The sequence below is a fragment of the Triturus cristatus genome, chromosome 1_2 (assembly GCF_964204655.1).
Source record: "Triturus cristatus chromosome 1_2, aTriCri1.1, whole genome shotgun sequence".
Taxonomy (NCBI): Eukaryota; Metazoa; Chordata; class Amphibia; order Caudata; family Salamandridae; genus Triturus; species Triturus cristatus.
The window spans coordinates 1,143,647,715-1,143,671,917 of NC_140580.1; the positions used below are offsets into that span (position 1 = coordinate 1,143,647,715).

Genomic DNA, 24,203 nt, shown 5'->3' on the forward strand with positions numbered 1-24,203 from the left:
CCAGGGTTTGTGAATTTGCTGGCTCCAAGAGGTGCAGGAGCAGGAGCAGGAGCAGGTTCGAGGGTCGACAGGCCGGTAGGGCTGGGGCCAAAGCAGTTGGTGTCTTCCTCTTCTTAGCAGCTGCACGGCAGGTCTTCTTTCTTCTTGCTCTTCTTTGTTTTTTGGAATCTAAGGAAGGAAGGTTCAGGGTGCCCCTAAATACTAGATTTAGGGCCGTTACAGGTAGGTAAAGGGCAGGAACCAATGAGTCCCTGCCCTGGGGTGGGTACACCCCCTATCCTGCCACTCCTGTGGGAGGGGGGCAGTAGCCTACTCCTGATTGGGCAGGGCCTCCCATCTTCAAGATGGCAAGCGCTCGGAGATGTGCTTCACCTCGCCTCCCCCACCTGAGGGGTGGGGGTTGGCAGGCTCGCACATCCCCTGTCCTTATTTGGGGTTTCCGGCCAGGCTTCCCGCCAGAGTGGGGGCAGCAAGTGGCCTGGGGAAGCTCACAGAGGCGGCATGCCTTTGAAGCTTCCCCCTGTCCATCCTGGGGGAGGAGACCTAGCACCTCGGCCAGGATGTGCATTGTTTCAGGCCCAGGAGAGCGGGGGCTCTCCTACCCAGGGGTCCAGCAACATGTCTGCTGTGTGGCAGCTTAGGCAGCCTCCCAGAGCATCCGTGGATTGTTGGTTAGGTTTCAGGGGGCATCTCTAAGATGCCCTCTGTGGTGCTTGGTACATTAAATCCCACACTGGCATCAGTGCAGGATTAATGTGCTGAGAAGTTTGATACCAAACTTCTCAGTCTTCAGTGTTGCCATTATGGTGCTGTGGAGTTCGTGTTTGACGAGCTCTCAGCACCATGTACTCTTAAAGGGCAGCACTGCACTTACAGTGCCCAGGAATGGACCTGGGTACTGTAGGGGCACAGGGCTCATGCTCCTGTGCCCACACCACTGGCATAGGGCAACCAGCTAGAGGGGTGGCTGATGTATGCCAGGGCAGTGTAGGTGGTGGGCATGGCACACAGGGATGTGTGCCATGTCGACTCTTTGTTTTGGCTTGTACCCAGACACTCGGCCTGCAAGGGCAGAGTGAGTGTGTTAGGGTACAGGGCCTCTAAGAATGGCACAATGAGTTCTGCAGCCCTTAGAGGCCTTCCCTGGTCACAAGGCCCTGGGTACCTAGGGTACCATTTACCATGGGCTCACATGTGGCCAGGGTTTGCCAATTTGGGTTTGAGGTTTTTAGGGAAGAAACATAGGCCCTGGGCACCTGATTGGCAGGAGTCCAGGGCATACTCAGTCAAAGTACATTCAGCAATTCAGCAAAAAGTGGGGGCATACCATGCAAGAAAGATGGCACTTTCTCACACAGTCCTGTTGGCCCACCAGTGTTGCCTGCAGTTCACGGTAGGCCACGAGAACTTTCAGTTCACCGTGCTCCCTTTTGGCCTTACCAGCGCCCCTCGGGTGTTCACAAAAGTGATGGCGGTGGTCGCAGCTCATCTGCGCAGATCAGGGGTTTTAGTCTTCCCCTATCTCAACGACTGGTGGGCTCACCCCAGGCAGTCGTCTCCCACCTCCAGACTACGGCCGACCTCCTGCATTTGCTGGGGTTCTCCATCAATATGGCGAAGTCGCACCCGATTCCCTCTTCATCGGAGCGGTTCTGGACACGGCACAGTTTCGGGGATTATCCTCCCGAACAGTGAGTCCGGGACATTCGGGCTATGATTTCGATCTTTCGGTCCTGAGTTTCGGTCAGGATGACCTTGCTGCTGCTGGGCCTCATGACCTGCATCCTGCTGACCAATCATGACAGATGGCATATGGAGGCTCTGCAGTGGGACCTGAAGTTCCAGTGGGCGCAGCATCAGGGGGACCTATCCGAGTACATCTGGATCTCGGAGGACGCTGCATGAAAATTGCAGTGGTGGCTCACGAACCAGCATTGGGTCAGCGGCAGATCACTCTCCCTTCCCCAACCGGAGCACATAGTGGGGACTGATGCGTCCCTCCTGGGTTGGGGTGGCCACATGGGAGAGGCGGATATCAGAGGCCTCTGGTCTCCGGCGGAGTCCAGGCTCCATATCCACCTTCTGGAGCTCCGGGCGATCCTACTTGCACTGAAGGTATTCCTTCCCTCTGTCAAGGGGAGAGTGATGCAGGTGTTCACAGACAACACCACCGCCATGTGGTACTGCAACAAGCAAGGCGGGGTGGGGTTGTGGACCCTATGTCAGGGGGCTCTGCGTCTCTGGACATGGCTGGAACATCAAGGCATTTCCTTGGTGGTTCAACACTTAGCAGCTTCTTTGAACGCCAGGGCGGACGAACTCAGCCGCAGGTGCATGATGGATCGCGAATAGCGTCTTCACTCGAAGGTGGCGCAAGGTCTCTTTCAACAGTGGGGAGAGCCTTGGTGAGAACTATTCGCCACCAAAGAGAACGCGCAATGTCACCAGCTCTGCGCGTTGGAATTTTCAAGCCGGCACTCGCTCAGCGACGCTTTTTGTCACGAGTGAAGTTGCGGTCTATTGTACGCCTTTCCGCCTATACCACTTCTACCCAGAGTGCTGAAGATCAGGCGCGACCGTACCCAAGTCATTCTTGTGGCCCCGGACTGGACTCGAAGAGTTTGGTATCCCGAGCTACTCTGTATGAGTTTGGATCCCCCAATCCGACTTACTCTTCGGAGGATCTTCTGTCGCAGCAGCAGGGGACGGTCCTCCACCCGAACCTGTCCAGCCTCCTCCTCCTTGTGTGAAGATTGAGTGGCAACAGTTGTTTCTATTTGACTTGCCTCCTGAAGTCTGTGATATCATTCTGGCAGCCAGGCGTCTCTCCTCGAAGTCTGTATACGCCTGCAGGTGGAACAAATTTGTGGCATGGTGCACAGCAAAGGCTGTGGATCCCCTTTCTGCCCCTCTTTCAGAAGTCCTTTTGTTCCTTCTTTCTTTGGCCCGGCAGGGCTCTGCTCTGGGCACTATTAAGGGCTACCTTTCTGCAATTTCAGACTTTCTCAGGCTCCCTGATCAGCCCTCTCTTTTCTAGTCCCCTGTTGTAAATTGATTTCGCAAAGGCATTACTCGCCTTTTCCCTCCTATTCCTTTTGTGATGCAGCAGTGGGACTTGAATCTGGTTCTTACCTATTTGATGTGCGCTCCCTTTGAGCTGCTTCACAACTGTCCTCTTCGTTTATTGACTTTGAAGACTGCTTTCCTGGTTGCCATCACCTCCGCTAGTCGCGTGAATGCGCTCCAGGCTCTTTTCTGTAAACCTCCTGTTCGAGGCATATGAGCTGCAGATTGTACACTTAGCATAGGTCGCCATCTGGTGTTGGGCCCGGATGTTTGCAGTTTGTTTTTCTTCTTGGACCGTGCTTGGAAGTCACGAGTTTGGTGACTCCTCCTTCGGTCCGTACTGCGCATGGGCTTCGGCTCCATCCTCAGATTGTTTTTTTCCGCCATCGGGCTCGGATGTGATACTTCGTGCTCCGGCTTCGAACTTCTACGGTTCCAGCCTCGACGGAAAATCCTCGATTCTTCGAGTTCCTTCATCATCTTCATCTCTCGAAGCGGCACTTTTTCCATCCCGTACATCGACACCGGCCTTCGGGCCCTCCGCGACTCCGGTCCCGGCCGATGGAAAGGACTCCGTTTAAAAAGTGCCCAGAATGTGGGTCTAAATTTCCCCACACCGACCTCCATCAGGTGTGTAACCTTTGCCTCTCTCCGGAACACGAGGCTCGAGACTGCCCCGCCTGCAAGTCTTTTCGATCGAAGAAAACGATCCGAGATCGAAGGGCTCGACGCACCATGGCGCACTCATCCTCGACAGTTCCACCGGATATCTTCGGAGACGACGCCGAAGCTTCGGGGCAGACACACACCGAACTGGGAGAAGACATCGTCAGCGCTTCCGAGGCCGACGACTCCGACCTGGAGGACGTAACACCAGGACAGCGGGCCGTGAGTACAATGCCCCCTCCCAGCCCCGCACCGAAAACCAAAGAGACTCCGGTTACTCCCTCGCCTGCCGGCCTGGGCAAAACCAAAACCAAAGCCTCGATCACCCCACCTTCGGGCCCGGTGTCGAAGCACTCAAAGTCTCACGGCAGCTCGGGATCGAGCCAGCCGACGCCCGGTGCCGATAAACACCACTCGGCACCGAAGCCTGCAAAATCCAGCTCGACTCCGAAACCACCGGTGCCGAAGCCTGGACACTCGGCGCCGACCAAACACAAACAGAAATCGGTCGGCACCGACGCTCCGGCGCCGAAACAGCATTCGACGCCGAAACACACGGAGACCTCCAAAAAGCAAGGCGTGCACAGAACATCGAAACCTCCGGTTCCGAAATCGCCGGTGCCGACAGACGACTCGGCGCCATTGGCTCTGTTTACACCAGACCCTTTACAAAAGACTTTGTCCAGAGATCCAAAGACTGGCCTTTTGACTGTGATTACTAAGAAGCGTCGCCTTGAGGCTCCGGCTCCTCCTCCTCCACCCAAAAAGAGGGACTCAGCTACTTCTCCCCTTAGAGTACCCTCCCCACTGCCACCCCCCCTCCCACCACCACCCCCTCCACCTTTACCTCACTACGATCCGGCCCCATCCCCAGATCCGGATGACGGGGACCCGGACAATGACCCAGGGGACGCCCCAATGGATCCCACTCCACCAGGGACCCCAGATCCATGGGAGGATTATAATAACCCTGATGTACCCAACGTACCTCAAGACGACCTATACCCATCAAGGCCGTCTCCTCCAGAGGACTCTTTAGGGTTTCACCATTTAGTGCAGAGAGCAGCACACTACCATGGGGTGGACATGCACATGGAACCAGTGGAAGAAGACTTCCTACTGGATACATTTGATTTACAAGATCGTTCCACTGCTATTTTACCCATGCTTAAGGGTGTCACCAAGCACGCTACAGAGGTATTCAAAGACCCTGTCAGAGCCAGAGTACTAAACCCTAGAATAGAGAAGAAGTACAAGGCGGCACCCACAGACCCTGCATACATCAAGGGCCCTGCTCCTCTAGATTCCCTAGTTGTCTCCACAGCTAGAAAGCGGGCTAACTCCCAATCCTCAGGAGATGCCCCACCACCAGACAAGGAATCTAAACTTCTGGACGCGTCTGGTAAACGCACCGCCTACCAGGCTGCAAACATGTGGCGCATTGCAAATACACAAGCACTGCTTGCGCGATATGATAGAGCACACTATGATGAATTAGAGGCTCTTATGCAGCACCTTCCAGAGAAATACAAACGCCAAGCTCATGACCTGATACAGGAGGGCAAACTAATCACAAACACCTCCATTAAGTGTGCCCTCGATGCAGCAGACACTGCTTCTAGAGCCATAAACACCAGTGTCCTGCTTCGCCGCCATGCCTGGCTCAGGATATCAGGGTTCAAGCCTGAGGTCCAGACATCAATACTTAATCACACCTTTGACCAGCAAACACTCTTTGGCCCAAAGGTAGACGAAGCGCTCGAAAAAATGAAGAAAGATACAGACACAGCGAAGTCTATGGGAGCGCTCCAGACCCAAGCCTCTAAGCGTTCCTTTCGACGCTCGTCCTTTCGTGGCACAGGTAGAGGCTCCTCCACCGATAATGCCTCTACCTCCTACAAATCCCCTCCTCAAAATACCTTTTCAAAGGGCAACCAAAGAGGTGGCTACAGAGGCAACAACAATAAGGGCAGGGGCAAAACCAACAATACCCGTTCTGCCACCCCACCCGCACAATGACTCCCCTTCGCTCCCCCCAGACCATTCCACTCCGGTCGGGGGCAGACTACAAGATTTTATCCACGTATGGGAGTCCATAACATCGGACAAATGGGTGACCCAAATCATTCGGTCAGGGTACTGCCTCGAGCTAACATCTACCCCACCCAATATCCCACCAAGGCACCGTCCAATGTCCCAAGAGCATTCCACACTGCTCAAACAAGAGGTACTCTCGCTCCTCCAGAAACACGCCATAGAGCAGGTACCCGACAATCAACGAAATCTAGGGGTCTACTCCCTATATTTCTTAATCCCAAAGAAAGACGAGACCCTCAGACCCATTCTGGATCTCCGGCCTCTAAATGCCTACATACATTCAGACCACTTTCACATGGTCACCTTACAACAAGTCCTCCCACTCCTCTGCCAGGGAGACTTTCTCACAACACTGGATCTGAAAGACGCGTACTTTCACATTCCAATACACCCCTCTCACAGAAAATACCTCAGGTTCGTGGTGGACGGGCAACATTATCAATTCAAGGTTCTCCCCTTCGGGGTCACCACTGCACCACGAGTGTTTACCAAATGCCTAGCAGTAGTAGCAGCACACCTCAGACGTCAACATGTTCACGTCTTCCCTTACTTAGACGACTGGCTCATAAAAGCCGCGTCCTACCACCAATGCGTGCAACATACAAACAGCACCATCCAACTGCTTCATCAGCTAGGCTTCACGGTGAACTACCAAAAGTCCCACCTCATACCATCTCACACAAAGCAATATCTCGGGGCCACCATAGACACCTCAAAAGGTATTGCCTATCCAAACTCAGCCAGAATCACAAGCATTCTAGCCTTACGCAAAATATTCCTTCCTCAACACTCTCTACCAGCAAGAGTGTTTATGAAGCTCATAGGGATGATGGCGTCTTGCATCTTCATAGTGCCCCATGCAAGACTCCACATGCGTCCACTTCAGGAGTGCCTAGCACAACAGTGGAACCAGGCCCAGGGTCAGCTGACGGATCTGGTGTTGGTGGACGGCCGCACACATCACTCTCTGCAGTGGTGGAACACCACAAACCTTTCCAAGGGACGGCCGTTCCTGGACCCGGTTCCCCAAGTGACTCTAACAGCGGACGCATCGCTCTCCGGCTGGGGAGCGCACCTCTTACACCTCACAATGCAAGGTCTATGGACGCCACAGCAAAAAACGCTCCACATCAACCATCTGGAGCTTTTGGCGATCTTTCTAGCCCTAAAATCTTTCCAAAAGCAGATTTCGGGCAAAGCAGTCCTCATTCGCACAGACAACATGACTGCGATGTATTATATACAGAAACAGGGGGGGACACACTCTCCCCAGCTCTCCCGCTTAGCCCAGAGCATATGGAGATGGGCAATTCCCCAAAACATTTTTCTCCTGGCACAACATGTTCCAGGCGTACAAAACACCATAGCAGATCTGCTCAGCAGACAGACTCAACAACTACACGAATGGGAACTGCATCCACAAGTTCTTCACCCATTCTTCCAACAGTGGGGGCATCCTCAAATAGACCTCTTCGCCACCCACGAAAACAAAAAATGCCCAAGCTTCGCCGCCAGATACCCACACCCATTGTCCAAGGGCAATGCGATATGGATGAACTGGTCAGGCAGATTTGCATACGCCTTTCCACCTCTCCCACTAATTCCATTAGTGGTCAGGAAACTACAACAGCACTCCCTCACACTCATTCTGGTAGCTCCGACGTGGGCCAGACAGCCGTGGTACACCACGCTACTACAACTATCAGTGGTACCACATCAAAAACTGCACCTTTCCCCATGCCTCCTAACCCAGAACCATGGAGAAATCAGGCACCCGGACCCAGCTCAGCTCAACCTGGCGATCTGGCTCCTGAAATCTTAGAATTCGGGTACCTTAACCTTCCCCCTGATTGCATGAACATCATCATGGAAGCCAGACGTCCTACCACTAGAGCATGCTATGCCGCAAAGTGGAAAAGATTTGTAATGTACTGCCGTAACAATACAATCAACCCTCTAGATGCATCCATACAACACATCATATGCTATCTGCTCCATCTTCACAAGTGTAACCTGGCGTATTCATCCATACGCCTACACCTAGCAGCGATCGCTGCCTATCTACAAAACAGACAGCATTTGTCACTCTTCAGAGTGCCCGCTATTAAAGCCTTCATGGAAGGCCTTAAACGAGTAATTCCTCCCAGGGCACCACCCTCCCCTGTATGGAATCTAAATTTGGTCCTTACACGACTAATGGGTCCGCCCTTCGAACCAATGCACAAATGTGAGCTACAATTTCTCACCTGGAAAACAGCTTTCCTTGTAGCTATCACTTCCCTTAGAAGGGTTGGTGAAATACAAGCGTTCACCATACAGGAACCTTACATACAAATGCATCACAGCAAGGTCATACTTCGAACTAATCCGAAGTTCCTGCCCAAAGTCATTACCCCCTTCCATCTCAATCAATCAGTGGAATTACCTGTCTTCTTTTCGCAACCCCAATCTGTTGTGGAAAGGGCCTTACACACACTAGATGTGAAAAGAGCGTTGCTATATTACATACAAAGAACGCAACCCTTCAGGAAGACCAAACAGTTGTTCGTTTCCTTTTCTCCACCACATAAAGGCAACCCCATCTCAAAATCAGGGATAGCTAGGTGGATTGTAAAATGCATACAAATTTGCTATCAGAAGGCAAAGAGAACATTATCTGTTCCCCCTAAAGCCCACTCTACAAGAAAGTTAGGGGCTTCTATGGCTTTTCTAGGGAATATACCCTTAGATGACATATGCAAGGCAGCCACATGGTCTACACCGCACACATTCACAAAACACTACTGTGTAGATGTGCATTCCCAGCAGCAAGCTAGGGTGGGCCAGGCTGTACTAAAAACACTCTTTCAAACAGCTGCAACGGATACCGGTGGTCGCCGCTAAGGTTGGGTACTGCTATACAATCTATGCTAAGTGTACAATCTGCAGCTCATATGCCTCGAACGGAATATGCTACTTACCAGTATGCATCTGTTCTTGGCATGTAGAGCTGCAGAGTTGTACACGCCCACCCGCCTCCCCGGCTACCTGTATCCGTTCCAGTCCATCTTATTTAGATACAACACACATGGGTTTCTCACTGTTATTACTACGCTCCATCATTTCCCTGTTGGCGAAAAACAATCTGAGGATGGAGCCGAAGCCCATGCGCAGTACGGACCGAAGGAGGAGTCACCAAACTCGTGACTTCCAAGCACGGTCCAAGAAGAAAAACAAACTGCAAACATCCGGGCCCAACACCAGATGGCGACCTATGCTAAGTGTACAACTCTGCAGCTCTACATGCCAAGAACAGATGCATACTGGTAAGTAGCATATTCCTTTCTGTCTGTTCATCAGGACAAAGTGGTGCTCTGCACTCGTCCTTCCTTTTTGCCAAAGGTTGTTACTGCCTTCCATATCGGGCAAACTATCACCTTACCCACTTTCTTTCCGCCTCTGCAGCCCTCCAGAGACGAAGAGAGGCTCCACCGTCTGGACCCAAAACGTGCGCTCTCATTTTACCTGAATCGCACACAACAGTTCCAGGGTGGATGACCAGCTCTTTGTTGGCTACGTAGGCGCGTAGAAAGGCCGGGCTGTCCACAAGAGGACGATCTCTCGCTGGGTCGTCTTGTGTATAAAAGCCTGTTATTCTCTGGCTAAAAAGGAGCCTCCGGTGGGGCTGCACGCTCATTCCACCAGGGCGACAGCAGCTACTACCGCATTGGAACAGGTGTCCCCCTACAAGACATCTGTCAGGCAGCCACGTGGGCCCCGCTGTACACTTTTACTAAGCAGTATTGCCTTGACAGCCAAGTCCGGAGAGACTGCTTCTTTGGCCGGTCTGTTCTCCGTGACTTTCTGGTGTGATCTTAGTTCGCAGACCCACCACCGGGGTTGGTATTGCTTGGGTATCTATTCTAATGTAAGGAATCTATCACTAACGTGTCTTTCAGATGCACAAGTTACTTACCTTCGGTAACGATATATCTGTAAGAGACATTAGTTAGTGATAGATTCCTTACCGTCCCACCCGTTCTGCGAACTGATTTCTAGGGTTAAGGTCATTCCTTTGAGGGACCTATTTTCAATGCACCAGTGGTCAGTATCTTGCATGGCTCTGCGTTTCTGGCGCGGAAAGTCGTGTACAGAACTGATATCTGCGCATGTGGGCGGCGTCTAAGTAGCTGCTGGGACATCATCCCGGCGATCACGACGGACGCAGAGCCGCACGACGTGCAGGGGTACTGCTGACAAACTTTCCGGATCCAGTCTGATGCCGGGGGTAATTGTAAGATAAGGAATCTATCACTACTAATGTTTCTCACAGGTGTATCGTTACTGAAGGTAAGTAACTTGTGCTTCAGGGCACAAAAAAATAAGATGGCTCTGTGTACGATTTTCAGGTGTAAAAAAGGCAAGTCTGCGCATAAGATGGAATATTACGGTGGCTACACATCGACATCTAAATCTGCTGTGTGCTGGCCAAGAGTCAGCCCATTGAATAACTACAGCCCCCCATTCCTACAGGGCCGAGGCCGCTGCAGCAGTTTTAGATAGCTGACAGACTCTCTTGTGGGTGTGAAAGCATACGTTCACGGAGCTCTACTACTGTGACAACCTTCTCTGACAGGAATGCCACTTTGTCTGCTTGGTTCTACAGGACTGTTAATCTGAGTCCACTCCTCCACCTCTGGGAGGTACCACTGTGATATCTATCCTAATAGTGCGGAGTCTGTTATTAGAGTTTTCCATCAAGAATAAGATTCTTCCCTTCGGTTACTCTTTCTGGTGAATGCTCTTGTCTAACTTCTGATTGTTCACAGCCCTCCTAATCCCCGTACTGTGTAGTGGCCTCTTTGATAGTATAAAAAGGTCCCGATTAAAGCTCGGCACAGTCGCCCACAATTTGTCTACTATCTGCGTCTGAAGGCGCCAAAAGAGAAAGATGCAAGAAACTGATTTCAGTTTGCAGGTGTGGCGTTTATATACTGCTCAGCTCTGTCCCAGGGCCGTACAGAGTCTTCATGGAGCTAAAAGGTGCCATTTTGTGGCACACAGGAGCACTGCTAAAAATTTCTCCAGATCCAGTCTGATGTATGAAAGTACTCTAAAGGTGAGGAACCTGCAGCTAAAGTATCAACCACAAAGAGCATTAACAAAGGCGAGTAACATTCCAGTCATCACCATGCACAATCATTCAAAAAAGGAATTTCTCTGTGAACAAAACCCATGGTAACCCCTTTCTAGTTAACGAGGATGAATCCTTATTGACAACAGAAGATTTTCATTCACAATATTGGTATTTGCTTAGGGTGTTTTAGATGTAGACAGTTCTGCTAAACAAATCGATTTGGTGACTTTTGCCCTCGGATTTAAGCCGTAAAAGTTCTTCCAGTACTCCTAACAGATTCTCTAATTATGGTGCAGTAAAGTTCACTGGACATATCCTGGAGGAGGAAGAACTAGAGGCGGTTGTTTTGCTCTGGCAAACTGTTTGTTCCTGTTGGATCCAATTTAGAAATCCACTCCTCCCAAATACCTAATGTAGGAAAGCGCCCCTTTTTGACATGGTCACCCCCACTTTTTGCCTGGAATCGAATGCGATTTTGACAGAACGTGCACTGGGTTCCTGCTATCCAGGTCCCCAGTGCCAGATCGCTTCCTCTAAACTGTACAGTGATTCCCCCAATTGGCAATACCTTTAGCACCCACTAGAAGTCCTTAGTAAATGGTACCCCTGGTAGCGAGGTCAAGGTGGCTAAAGAGGGTCCCCAAGGGCTGCAGCATGTATTGTGCCACCCTAAGGGACCCCTCAGCACCATCATTTAAACTGCCATTGCGGGCGGCGTGCTATGGTGCACTAAAAAGACACAACACGCCTCCTGTGCGCCATGCCCGCAGGCACTGCATGCAGTATAGGTAAGTCACCCCTACAGCAGGACTTACAGCCCTAAGGCAGGGTGCACTATACTACATGTGTGGACATATCTGTGTGAGCAGATGTGCTCCTGCGATGTCGAAGTCGATTCTTAGATATTGCTAGTGAAGAGGGAAGTCATTTTGAGTACATGTGCTGGACACTGGTGATTAAGAGTTCCCCAGCTACATGATGGCTTCACTGTAACTATAATTGTTTGGTATCAAACATCTCATGTTAATAAGCCCACACAGATTCCAGTGATGGATTTATTAATACATGAACCTAGAGGGCACCTTAGATGTGCCCTGAAAACCTACCAACTACTAGTTTTCTGGCTGACTGGTGTAGACCAGCCTGCCACCACTTACCGGTTTCTGACCACCCTGCAGGTGAGATCCTGAGCTGTCTGAGGGCAGAAACCATGGCTGCTCTGGCCGGCAGTGTTGTCAACTCCTCCAAGCAGGATGGCTAAGTGATCAGCATATCAAGGCAGGATGCTTCAAAGGCCTCTGCCATCTTTTATTTGTGACCCAGTGTAGCTCGTTTTGGTCCACTATATATAGAGCCAGCTTCCTACACCTGAGATGAGAATTGAGAAGACTTCACTTATCCCACCTTCCTTCCATCCCCAGCTTTTCCTTTCAGCTCTCCACTCTACTTCAAGTCTTGTACCTTTGACATTCCTGTTGTAAGGTTACTCATGGATGTCTTTGCATTTCCTACATGGAATACTGGGCACACACCTGTTGTGTTGGCCTGTTTGAGTCACCTTCCTTAGCATATGCTAGCGACTCTGCCCTCAGCTTTGCCTCTGTTACAACTAATGCAGCCTGTGGAGACCCCTTGGAACTTGGACACTACTGTAGGGCTACACTGCCCCCTTTGCCTAATGGGAACGGCCAGGTTACCACTCAGGAAGGCTGCAGTGTGCTGTTTGTCCTGGAAAATGTCGCAAACGTGGTTTGACACGTCGCCCCTTTCTCTTTGTGATTCAGATTTGAACAGGACCCATTGTCTGGTTTGGATGTTGATCTGCTCTGATCCATCTGGTGGCTCTAAGCTGGTCTTCTTTTGTCTCTAAATCCAATCATCTGATGTGTTCAGTGGACTAGTGGATGCCAAATTTGGAACATGGCCTTGCAGTGTTTTAGGACCACTTCGGTTTTGGCTTTATCATGCTTCCATAGGGTTTGATGTGATAATGGTCACAGAAATCCTGGGTTCACCTGAAGAGCCAGTACAAAAGCATTGTTTTTTATTTGTGCTTCTGTTGGGGACAATTTGCTGTAGCAGCGAGCTTGTTATTGGTACTTTCATGTACACATGCAAGATACTTGTTCTTCATGTTTCCTGTTTTACTTCCTTGCAGGATTCTCTTTGGAGCCCGTCCACCCTTTGTGGTCTGGCCACCCCTCCCACTTCACCAGTGAATGGGTCTTCTCGTCCGTCCAGCAAAGCCCCAATCATACCTGGTAATTTTCTAACTTTGAATGTACTGTGAATAGCGATGTGCCATTTTGAGGGAAGATATGAGAATGAAGTAATTTGTTAAAAGACTTGAGGAAATCCAAAAGCCATCCAGGGCTAGTCTTCATTAGCATGTTCAATGCAGAGCACATGGATGGCAAAGGCAGCCCAGTGTGAACACGCAAATGAGAGATGCCAGGAAATGTGTGGGTATGCATGTGCGCCATGAACAGGTGGTATGGGCAAGGATGATGGGTGACTCCACTGTCATGTAATCTGGCCCCATGGGCTCAACTTGTCTGTGCCTACGAGTACTAGTACAGTCTGAATGCCCAACCCCTCTTTCGTCATACGTCTCTGTACTCCAGACCCTGAAACATAAGCCCTGTGCAACACTGGCATGAACTGAGCAATGCCTTTTGGATACTGAGACCAAGAAATCTGCAGCTTTTGCTGAAAATCGCAAGTCAGTGCCTCAGCCACAAGTACATTTTTGTTGTATCAATGTATTGCTCAGAGTCGCTCAAACTCCGACATCGAGCCCTTCTCCTAAAGACCTACTAGGACCAAAGCTGCGATATCTGACGAAGAAGCGGCCGATCTAGCCTCTTCATACGACGCACCTCCCATTGACTCCCCAAGATTCAAGTGATCACGGGTTTCCGGAGAGACCCTCCATGCACAAAACCCCCTAGACCGCCTTTCCTCACCTCCCTTCCTAGGGCGCCCATGGGAAAGAACCCTAGCAAAAAGAGCTTTCCACCAACTGCATGCGCCTCAACTGCAGATCGGCGTCCATGCATGCAACCAAACTAGCAGAAGCCATTCTCTTGCAGGATGTTGACCTTGCGTTCACCACGGAGACCTGGCTCAATGATCTCTCCTCACCATGTTTAGACATGCTTGTGCCCCCAGGTTTTTCCATTATTAACAAAAACAGAAAAGACCAACGAGGGGGTGGGGTAGCTATCATTCATAAAGACAACATTGCCATCATGGAAATAGACTCATGCAAGTACAACACCTTTTGAATGTCTTGCCGCCAACATAAAGACCAAAGATAATGGAACACTACTCTGTCACCTTCTCTATCACCCACCAGGCAACACCTTGGCATTCGGGGAACAAATATCAGACCTGATTGCTCACTGTGCTCTCGGAGATTCCAACAACCTAATTCTTGGTGATCTTAACCTGCGGTGGAATGAAACAACCCGCTAATTCAAACGCTATCAAATCTTCCCATGGACAATAATTTAACCCAACACTGCACAGAGGAGATTCATTACAAAGGAGCTACGTTGGATGCCATAATCGCTCAACGAGACGCAATTACGATAGAACACATACTCCCCGTGGACTGGTCGGACCACCACATGATCCTATTTCATATCAACCAACAAACTCTCTCTCAACCACCTATGCGAGTTCTCTCCCCCCCCCCCCCCCCCCGCTCCCCCACACCCAACCCCCCCATGGGTCAGAAACCTCTCCCAGACTCCCATGGAAGTCTTCGAAGAAAGGAGAAGCTCGCTCCTTCCCTGCACCAACAACCAACTTTCCACAACCGAACTCACCGCGCGGTACAACTCTAACTTGGTGACTATGCTTGATCAACTCGCGCCTCGAAAGCTGAAAAAAAAGCCGAGCCATTCCGTCCAGGTCATGGTTCAACACTGACATTAATTCAGAAAGGAGAAAATTAAGAGCCAAAGAAAGAAGCTGGCAGAAGAACCCTACCTCCACCCTCTGCGAACAACTCAAAACGGCTTGCAGGAAATACAACAATCGCATTAAAAACAAGAAATCCTCGTTTTTCCGCTCTGCGCTGGACAGTGCAAAAAATAGACCCAAAGAGCTCTATAGCATCATCAGGCAACAAACCTCCAAGCCCATAACCACCTCAATACAGGCATCCAAAGAACTCTGTGACAACTTCCCCAACTTCTTTAACGACAAGATTAATAAGATCGAACACTCACTGGACACCATCAACACTCGACCCACTAAGTGCACCATGCCAGGGGGCAGACGATACCGCTCCCTGCCCCTCTTCCAAATCTTGGCTAAGCTTCCGCCCCATTCAGGAATCTGAGATAATCACGCTGATCTCCACCTCCAAACCCTCGTCTCATGTCCTTTACCCCATTCCTCATCTACCAACCGAAAAGCTGAAGCGCTCCCTAGCACCGCTTTGGTGCATGATAATAAACAGCTCCATGAAAAATGGAGACGTTCCGCACTGCCTTAAAGTAGGACAAGTCACACCCTTGCTGAAAAAACCCGGCCTTGACTTAAGGGATTTGAATAACTTTAGACCTGTAGCTAACCTTCCCCTTCAGTCCAAAATCCTAGAAAAATGCGTACTACAACAGCTAACCCAATACCTGGACACCATCCACCTCCTGGACTCCCACCAATCTGGCTTCAGAAAAGGCTGTAGCACAGAAACCGCGATCCTCAACATAGACGATATCCACAATTCACTAGACTCTGACCAATGCTGCCTCCTCATTCTCCTTGACCTATCTGCAGCATTCGATACAGTAGACCACAGACTCCTCATTGGGGCTCTCCAAGAAAGAGCCGGTCTTGGTGATGCGGTCCTCCAATGGTTTTCCTCCTTCTTGCACAATCGCACTAAAAAAAAAAAAAACTATGCTTCTGATACTCCCCCTGTCAACAAGGGAGTCCCTCAAGGCTTAGTGCTCTCCATCAACTATTTGACATTTACATGGAACCTCTCACCAAACTACTCAAAGCAGCCAACATCCGTTTCCATCTTTACACAGACGATACTCCGATATATCTGGAAACCACCTCCCTCAGTGACATTCAAAGATTCCATGGCGTACTGAGAGATGTCCAACACTGGCTGTCGTCGAATCACCTTAAACTAAACCCTGACAAAACTGAGATGCTTCTCATCTCGATCAAGAAGGAGAACCCTCAAATTGCTGAATGGCTAAAGGCCGTTGATGCGCTTAACAGCAATCTCACCCTAGCTGACTCTGTCAAATCACTAGGCATCGCATTAGACCCGAAACTGAACATGACCAAACACATCAATAATTCGGCCAAGAGCGCTTTCCTTAACCTTAAACTACTGGATAAAATAAAACCTTTCATTCCGCCCAACTATCTTTAAACAGGCCACTCAAACACTGGTGCTGTCAAGACTGGACTATGGGAATGCAGTCCTCTCAGGAATTGCAAAGTCACACCTAGATCCCATCAAAACAACTCTGAATGTGGCAGCCAGAATGGTCACCGGAATCAAGAAATTCGACCACATTTCCCCTGCACTCAGAACTTAAGTGGCTCCCACTCGAAATGCAGATCAGCTTCAGAACAGCCTGCCTCACTCATAAAGCCCTACATACCGGCAAACCCGAATATCTGGCGGCCAAACTCAAAAAAGCCGGTCAGGCCAGGAACCTCAGAAGTTCAAACTCCCTCCTACTCATCCCGCCAATAACTCGCAAACAAAAAACTGCGGCTCAATCCTTCGCTGGTAGCGCACCCAAAATCTGGAACTCCATTCCCCCCTCACATCCGAACCATTCCCTCTTTTGTAAAATTCAAAAGCCAACTCAAAATCCTGTTCCTCTACCGCTCCCTAGGGAATCGATAGGAGCAATCGGAGCAGGGTAACAAACACCTCGCACTGCTCCAACATTATGTTCCCGAGACTACGAAACAGATGTCCCATGACTACGAAGCAGACCCCTTAACCAGCGTCCTGCAATGTTAATGCGTCGTTCTTTAGTCTCGTGTGTTGTGAATCTCTGCAATGTATCTTCTGTAAAGCGCTCCGATACTCTCGGGTCAGGCCAGCGCTATATAAAACTTCTTAAATAAATAAATTGTAGTTTCACAAGCATTGCTGAGGGAGCATTATCCTGCTGCAGCATTCAGAACCCAAGAACTTGACTCTGGATGCTACCTGAAGTCCTAGATTTAGGGCTTTTAAATGTATCTGACCAATGCGTGTTCCTGTGGTTTTTTTTGTTTGTTTTTTAAGAAGTGCAAAGATCGTGTAGAATGTAAGATTTGTCGAGTGGTGCCATTGTAATCTCTTGCGTTCAAAATTTAAACAAAACTGAACAATAACGAACGATTATTCTAGAATGCAAACTTAATTATGCTTTAGATGGAGTTTATTTATTTAAAATTTAAGTAAACATTAAGGAACCCAAGATTAAAAATCGGTTTTCCATATAGTTGAAAAGTGCTGGCAGGAAGCAAAATAACTTTCTCCTTCTTAGACTTCCAAATTAAATAAGAATTCTAAATTTGGCTCTAGGTAGACAGATGTCTTCTCCATTTAAACCTATGCATAAAGAGACATTAAACCACCCTATACTAAAGACAACCTTTTTGATGGTGCTGATGTCATTATGTAGAGTCAGTAAAGTACAAGCAATTGGCATTCTACAGCCTTATTTAAAGATGGACAAGGGTAGTGTGCAATGGGGATAAAACTAATATTCATCTCAATATTGGTTTTGAGTTTAGTTTTCATGCGAGTCGAAGTATGTAGTTGCAATGTTTGTACTAAAATCCAAGTAAAATCAAAAGGGGCTTTGAGCGCTCTAGATGTTAGACAAGCACTAATGTGTTACATGGAGGAAACTACATAGTACACACATATGCAGCACTTTTTTGACTCATTTTCCCCAATATATTGGATGATTGCTCTTCTGCTTCGACATGGATCAACACTGTGCTGTTCTAAAAAATGGCCCCTTCAAAATTACCAATGGGCTAACAGCTCACTGCATTAAGTCTTCTCTGCTCCAGAGCTCAAACACTACTGCACTCATCCTGATCTCGAGGACCTTTCTGAAGCTTAACTCCATCAAAATAAAGTTTTTACTGTTGGCAAGAACACTGAGCAACTATTGGTTCAAACCAACATGCCTCAAGAGCCTGAAGGAACATGACATCCCCCTCCTTGCAAGAACTCCATTGACTCCCCTTGCCCTGCCACAGCATCTTCAAAACCAGCTGCGTCATCTATAAAGCTATCTCCAACAGAACCACTGCTTATCTGACTGACAAGCCCTGTGATTCTTGGCACACCCGCAGCCATGAAACCGTGAGACTGGAGACAAAGAATTGTAAACCAGAGCAAACAAGGCAGCAGGCCTACTCCTACAGTCATGATCTGAAACGACATCCCTGTGTCGATCAGGACTGCCCCAACCCTTCTCCAGTTCAGAAAAGAGCTTGTGATTTGTCTGTTTTAAAGAACACTACATCATGACGCTGGTACAGTCCAGTTTCTCAAGCAAGCGATCCCTCCGATCTCAGATTAAGTGAGTTTTTGACTTTGGCCCTGTACAACACTCCTCTGTCCATCTAGATTATGCTATATGAATAGCTACATACATACATACATACATACATACATACATACATACATACAATGAGGAGTAAGTCAATTGCAAAGTGAACTGTTGCAAGATGGATTGTGCAGATAAATACTATATTCGTTTTTGGTTGGTAAGGCGTTATTGAAATGGACCTGAAGCATGCTCAGCAATAAAAAGGGATCTTTGGGTTACTTTGAAAGTGTATCTCTTAATGGCATTTAATCAGCAGCTACATGGTAATCCATAGGTGCGCTTGAGACACTTTTGTTGATATTAAGACTAGAAAATCTCTCCTGTAGGTCAGATCGTGCTGCAACATGTTTGCTACCAACCAGTGCACAGCTTGTGAATCTGGAGTAGGTTTATGTTGCAAAATAAACAAACTGCTTCTCTGTAACAGTAGGTTTGCATCATGAAAGTTTGCTAGATTCATTTGTTACACTCCTACCTCCCCGGTGAAGGGGAGGAGTGCATATTACACTTTAAACACTAAAAATATTTCTGTAGTCGACCACTAAAAGGCAGTGTGTGTGCGCGTCTCTGTAGAATAGTTTGAAAACTGCTGTTACAGAAAATTAGCTTTGTTCTTTCACTAAGAAAATACCCGTAGAGCATAGCAATGGCCGTAATTTACAAGGGAGGTGGACCATGCCATTCTCCAGTGCATTCATTGAACGAGGGTTTCCATAAATGGAAAAAAAAAATCAAACTATCTGTTCAGCCCTGCAGCCTGGGTCCAAGGGCAGTATTCTGCGGAACAGTTTATTAAAGTATTTTGCCTGTGCTCTAGACCATTCAGAAATACCATCCACCCAAACTCCACTTACGCCGGATGTAGGAAAGTAGGATCTGCTTTCATGGTTATACCCACTTTTTGCTGGTGGTGGTCTGTTTTTATGACTAGTCTGACAGGGATCCTGCTAATCAGGACCCCAGTAACTGCTTTCTCCGTAAAGTTGACAATGCTAAGTACTTCGGTACCTTCCCATTTGGCTACTGGTGTACCCATGTAAGTCCCTTGTATGTGGTACTAAGTTACCCAGGGCATAGGTACACCAGAGGTCTTCCATGGGCTGCAGCATGTATTATGCCACCCACGAGAGACCACTCAAACTGAATACAGCCCTGCAATTGCAGCCTGTGTAAGCTGGTGCTAGCACCACTTAAAAAAGATAGGTTTTAAGCACAGGGACCTCAGATACAAGGAAACATATGTCACCCCTATGGCAGGCCTTTCAATCCTGAAGGCAGGTTGCTAGGTTATAGGTGTAAGGGTGTCTTGCATGAGCAGGGCACGCCCTACAAACCCCAGAGTCGATTATTCAGGCTTTGTAAGTGCGGTCAGCCGTCTTCATACATATAGTGGCCATGTGTCATAACGCGAGGGCTAACTATATATTGGCTGTGCCGAACCTGGGCATGTTTGGTATCAAACATGTTGGAATCCTACCCCAACACTGCTAACAGTGTTGAAGGTATGATTCCATGCACGTGGGGGCTCCTCTGGGAAGCCCCCTGTCCTCCCGGTAACTGCCTTCCAGGGTCTGCCAGCAAGCTATTGCTGTCCTCCTGCTGCTCAGCTCAGCTGGAGTAGGGGAAAGTAGAACAATAGGTTCCCTGCGACAGGGAGGTGTTACCACTTCCCAGACAGGACTTCGTGTATTGGGCTGGTGTTGGGGCGCTTGCCAACGTCTCCAAACTGCTTTGAATGGCACATTTGGTGCCCTCCTTGCAAACTCCAGTTAGAACCATTTCAGGGAGCCCTTGGCTCCCACTTTGTCGCGAAACTGGAAAAAGGACATGGGAGTATTCTCCCCTCTGTTCAGACCCTCCTCTGGGAGGGACCTTTGAATCTTTCCAACCCTTTCCCTAGGGTACTTAAGGACTTACATGTGGGTGGCTCTGCAGATTAGTCGTGGGACAAGATTCAAACCCAAAACCACTTCAACTTTGATCGTTTGGGCACCTTGGACTTAGCCTGGAACCGAGACTGCACCAAGGGAGATTCCTGCTGCTCCTGGTCCTGCAAGTTTTCCTCGTCGTCCGTGCTTCATTTAGGTTCCTCTCCAGGCCTGTGGGCATCAAAGACACTCAAAGGAATCTCCCTTGGAGTAAAGGAATTACTCCCCTGCTTCTGCAGGCACCACAATGAAGCTGACTGGTCAGCTGCTCCTGACTTCCCATGGACTCCGAAAGGCTCAGCAATACAGGTGGTGATTCTGCAACTCCTTCTAGGCCTGACCTGCCCTCGCAGCAGGTTTTAGGCCAGTATCCGTTGTCGGAACCTCTGGAACAGAATCCCAGTGCACCACGTTGACTTGCCGTTTCCAAGGCTTGTTGGCTCTGCACTCCAGAGCTCTTGGGGCTACAAGAAGCTCCAGCCTCTCTTCCTGCCAAGATCTACGTTCTCCCTGCATCCTCTGCACCGTGGGCCTGCATCTTTGGTGAACTGCTTGAGGTCCTCTTGTGACTCCTGTGCCTTCCACCTGTGGGTCCTCTTGAGGGTCTTTGGCTTCAGTGGGCTCCCCTGCTTGCTCGGGACCTGCTCTGACTCTCCTGCAGTTGGTGAGGCCTTTGGACCTTGCTGGTCACAACATTGTACCTTTTTCGTTTACCACGTTCTGAATCTGCTGCCAAGGCTTGTTGGTGCTCCTGCCAGATACCAACCCCTTGGTTCTTGACTTCCGACGTGGGGCAGCTTGTTAACAGCTCCTGGTCTTCCACAGTGTCGCCTGGTCCTCACAGCTGCAGTGACAAGGTCACCAGCATTACTCCTGCATCTTCCGTCGTCATTGTTCTTCCATGCCTCCTGATCACCCCCGAGTGGCATAGACTCTGTCCCCTCTGCTTGCAGGTACTACTCTTCAAGATTCCATCGTTGGGTTCTACCGGACTCTTCCACCTTCTTTGCCAGCGACATCTTTCCTGAAGGTTTCCATTGTGGTCTACGGCGATTTCCGATGTCCCTTCGCACCTATGCACCCAGCTTACCTGGTGTAGGTATCCTGGTTCTTGGGGTATCCACGGGTGGGGTGACTCTCCAACCTTCTGTCTTCCACAGGGTTTCTTCAGGGTCCACTGGGTAGAGTCCTTCCTTGAAAACTGCAATCGCTGCTTTTACATTGATTGCATTGAGTATGCGTCTAACAGAAAGATGAGGCAATATAATCTTAAGAGGCGTTCAAATTGAGTACGTAGCTGTGTTTTCACTTTGCACACAGCCTCCGTGTGGTTCCTGGATACTTACCTCAGGTGGTTTTTTGTGTCCCCAGCTCGAAGTCTCCTGGTTCAAGTCCCGACTTCGGTCACAGTTCGCATTCCACTTCTTTAGTATAGGGTTTGGTCTCCCCCCGGAGACCACTGTGTATTTGTGCTTACTTACCTGTTTACATTTGAAATATTGTGTGTATTGTGTTGATATCTCCGCGTAGGAGATATACCAATGTGATAGTCAGTGTGTATAATAAATATAATTATTTTTATAACTACACTGTGTGGTTCTTTTTCGTTTAACCTACACTATATGATTAGTTCTGGTAAAACAAGCTGCTTAACACTGCTTCTGGACTAAGCCTGAAGGCTGCTCTCCACAGCTACCACTTGGAGAGCTTTCTGTGGTTGTCTAAAATCACCATAAGGGTTGCCTGGATATATACCATATATTAAGCCAGCCTTCTACACCGGATGTCCTTTAATAGGGTGCACTTTCTCATATAGCATTTTTTGATGGTAGCGGCATGGACCAGAAATCCGATTGTGTATAGTTGATCGAATATCTGATTCTATAAGACACTCCCAGTAAATCTAGCAAAAAAGATGTTCCTTGAGGGGAGAAGGGAAATGGAGAGAATGAGCGATTGTGGTTGGATCTGAGAAATGACCTGAAAGACCCGGAGGTGAGGATACAGGTGGTCTGATCTGAATGCCCGGACACCCCCAGAATGATGTCATGCTTCATCATATGGTACTCCTTGTCGAGGCGGTGCTGCAATGCTCGACCGGCCCCTCCATGGGGGCTCTTTAGCGGAGAGCTTTTATTTTAGCCGTATGGTGAGTGCAAGTGAGAGGGTAGAAGGTGTAAGCTGGTGCCCTAGTGGTTAAGAGTCTAAGGGAGACCAAAGAAGGTTTAATAAGACTGTCCCCTTGACACAGTAAAAGCATGGGGGCTGTATGTCGTAATAATGTACTTGGAAGCTATATCATATGTGAGAGAAGGTCATCGTGTTTCATGCCTAGGTTCCAGGACAGTCAATGGCATTTCTTCAGGACCAAGTGACTGTCTCCATCCTACTGCGTATTGGAACAGGGGAATAATTGCCGCCATCCAATCCAGAAGAGTATATGACGATACAGTGCATGGTATTATAACACGTTGCTATTACATCGCATCATGTTACCACGCGTATGCCTTTACCACGCATGCCTTTACCACGCATGCCATTACCACGCATGCCATTACAATGCAAAGGCATGCGTGGTATAGGCATACACTTGGTAAAAGTGCTTAAGGTAAAAAAATATATATATCTATCAGCTCAAAATCTCACAACCAAGGAAGTGAGGAGACCGCACACAGCCAAGGGGTAATCTCGGTTTATTTTATTTCACCGAGAGTTAAAGCGGGACAGGACGCGTTTCGGCGTAGCGCCTTTTTCCACTGAAAGTGGAGACTGAGTGACAACTTGTTTAAATAAACACAACAAAGCAAAAAAGGCAATCCTTTCCGGTATGCGCCTTCAAAGTAACAACATAATTAACGGACTAACAAATCTGTATAGACCACAGGCGCCATCTTCAGATGAACAAACATTGCCGAAGCAGCACAGTGATTGATACATTCAAAGAATACGAGAGTACATTATGGCTCTATATGAGCAGTTATTTGATCATTCTTACAGCTGTAAAATATCATTCATCTTTTCACCAGGATTATAAACATTCGAGATACCAAATGGAGTAATTCATAGTGGTGCCTTTAAATCCATCTCGGAAGCACGATTATCTCAAATACATTAAATAAATTGTTATGTCTAATGAAATAATCACAACTGTTCTAATTCATCATTTCTCCGAACTTATTTTAGATAACAGCCCATAAGAAATAATGTTTGGACTGCTTGTAAAATATAAGACTGGTTGGCATTTGCTGAAAACCAATATTCAAAATTGAGCCCTGTATGGGCAATCACAAAACAGAGATACAGTTGCTCTCCTAGTATGCACATATATAAATTTTTGATATGATGTACCTCATAATCCACTATATTAATCATCTGCATGACCGCTCATAATTTGAGAGAACATCTGAAATTAAATAACTGCTCTTACAACATAGGAGAGCACCATCATCAACACAGTAAATCCTTTTCCAATGCTCTTAATTTCAAAACACAGCAAAATCCATTTCTGACATTCCAGTGTTACAGGCTCTACCCTAGATGAATTGCTAATTCCTTTTCCTTCAATCCTAATGGCGTTTTAGTTTGCAAATCAACTATATAACTGGATTCGAGTCCAATTCCCTGTTGCCTCCCCGTTCGTGGGCAAAGACCTGGTCTAAACAATAGAAACGTAGAAGATTTCTATCACTTTGGTGAACACTCGCGAAATGTCTCGCCACGGGG

The 24,203-nt window shown here is 48.5% G+C and overlaps 1 protein-coding gene across 2 annotated transcripts in view; it reads left to right on the forward strand.

The window, feature by feature from the left end:
• The window catches only part of TSC1 (TSC complex subunit 1), a 296,095-nt gene that overhangs the window by 152,891 nt on the left and 119,001 nt on the right, over positions 1-24,203 (forward strand). For both annotated transcript variants that reach the window (XM_085613904.1, XM_085613905.1), the window contains exon 10: positions 13,104-13,206. In XM_085613904.1, coding sequence (XP_085470030.1) covers positions 13,104-13,206 — 103 coding nt within the window. The remainder of the gene's footprint in view (positions 1-13,103; positions 13,207-24,203) is intronic.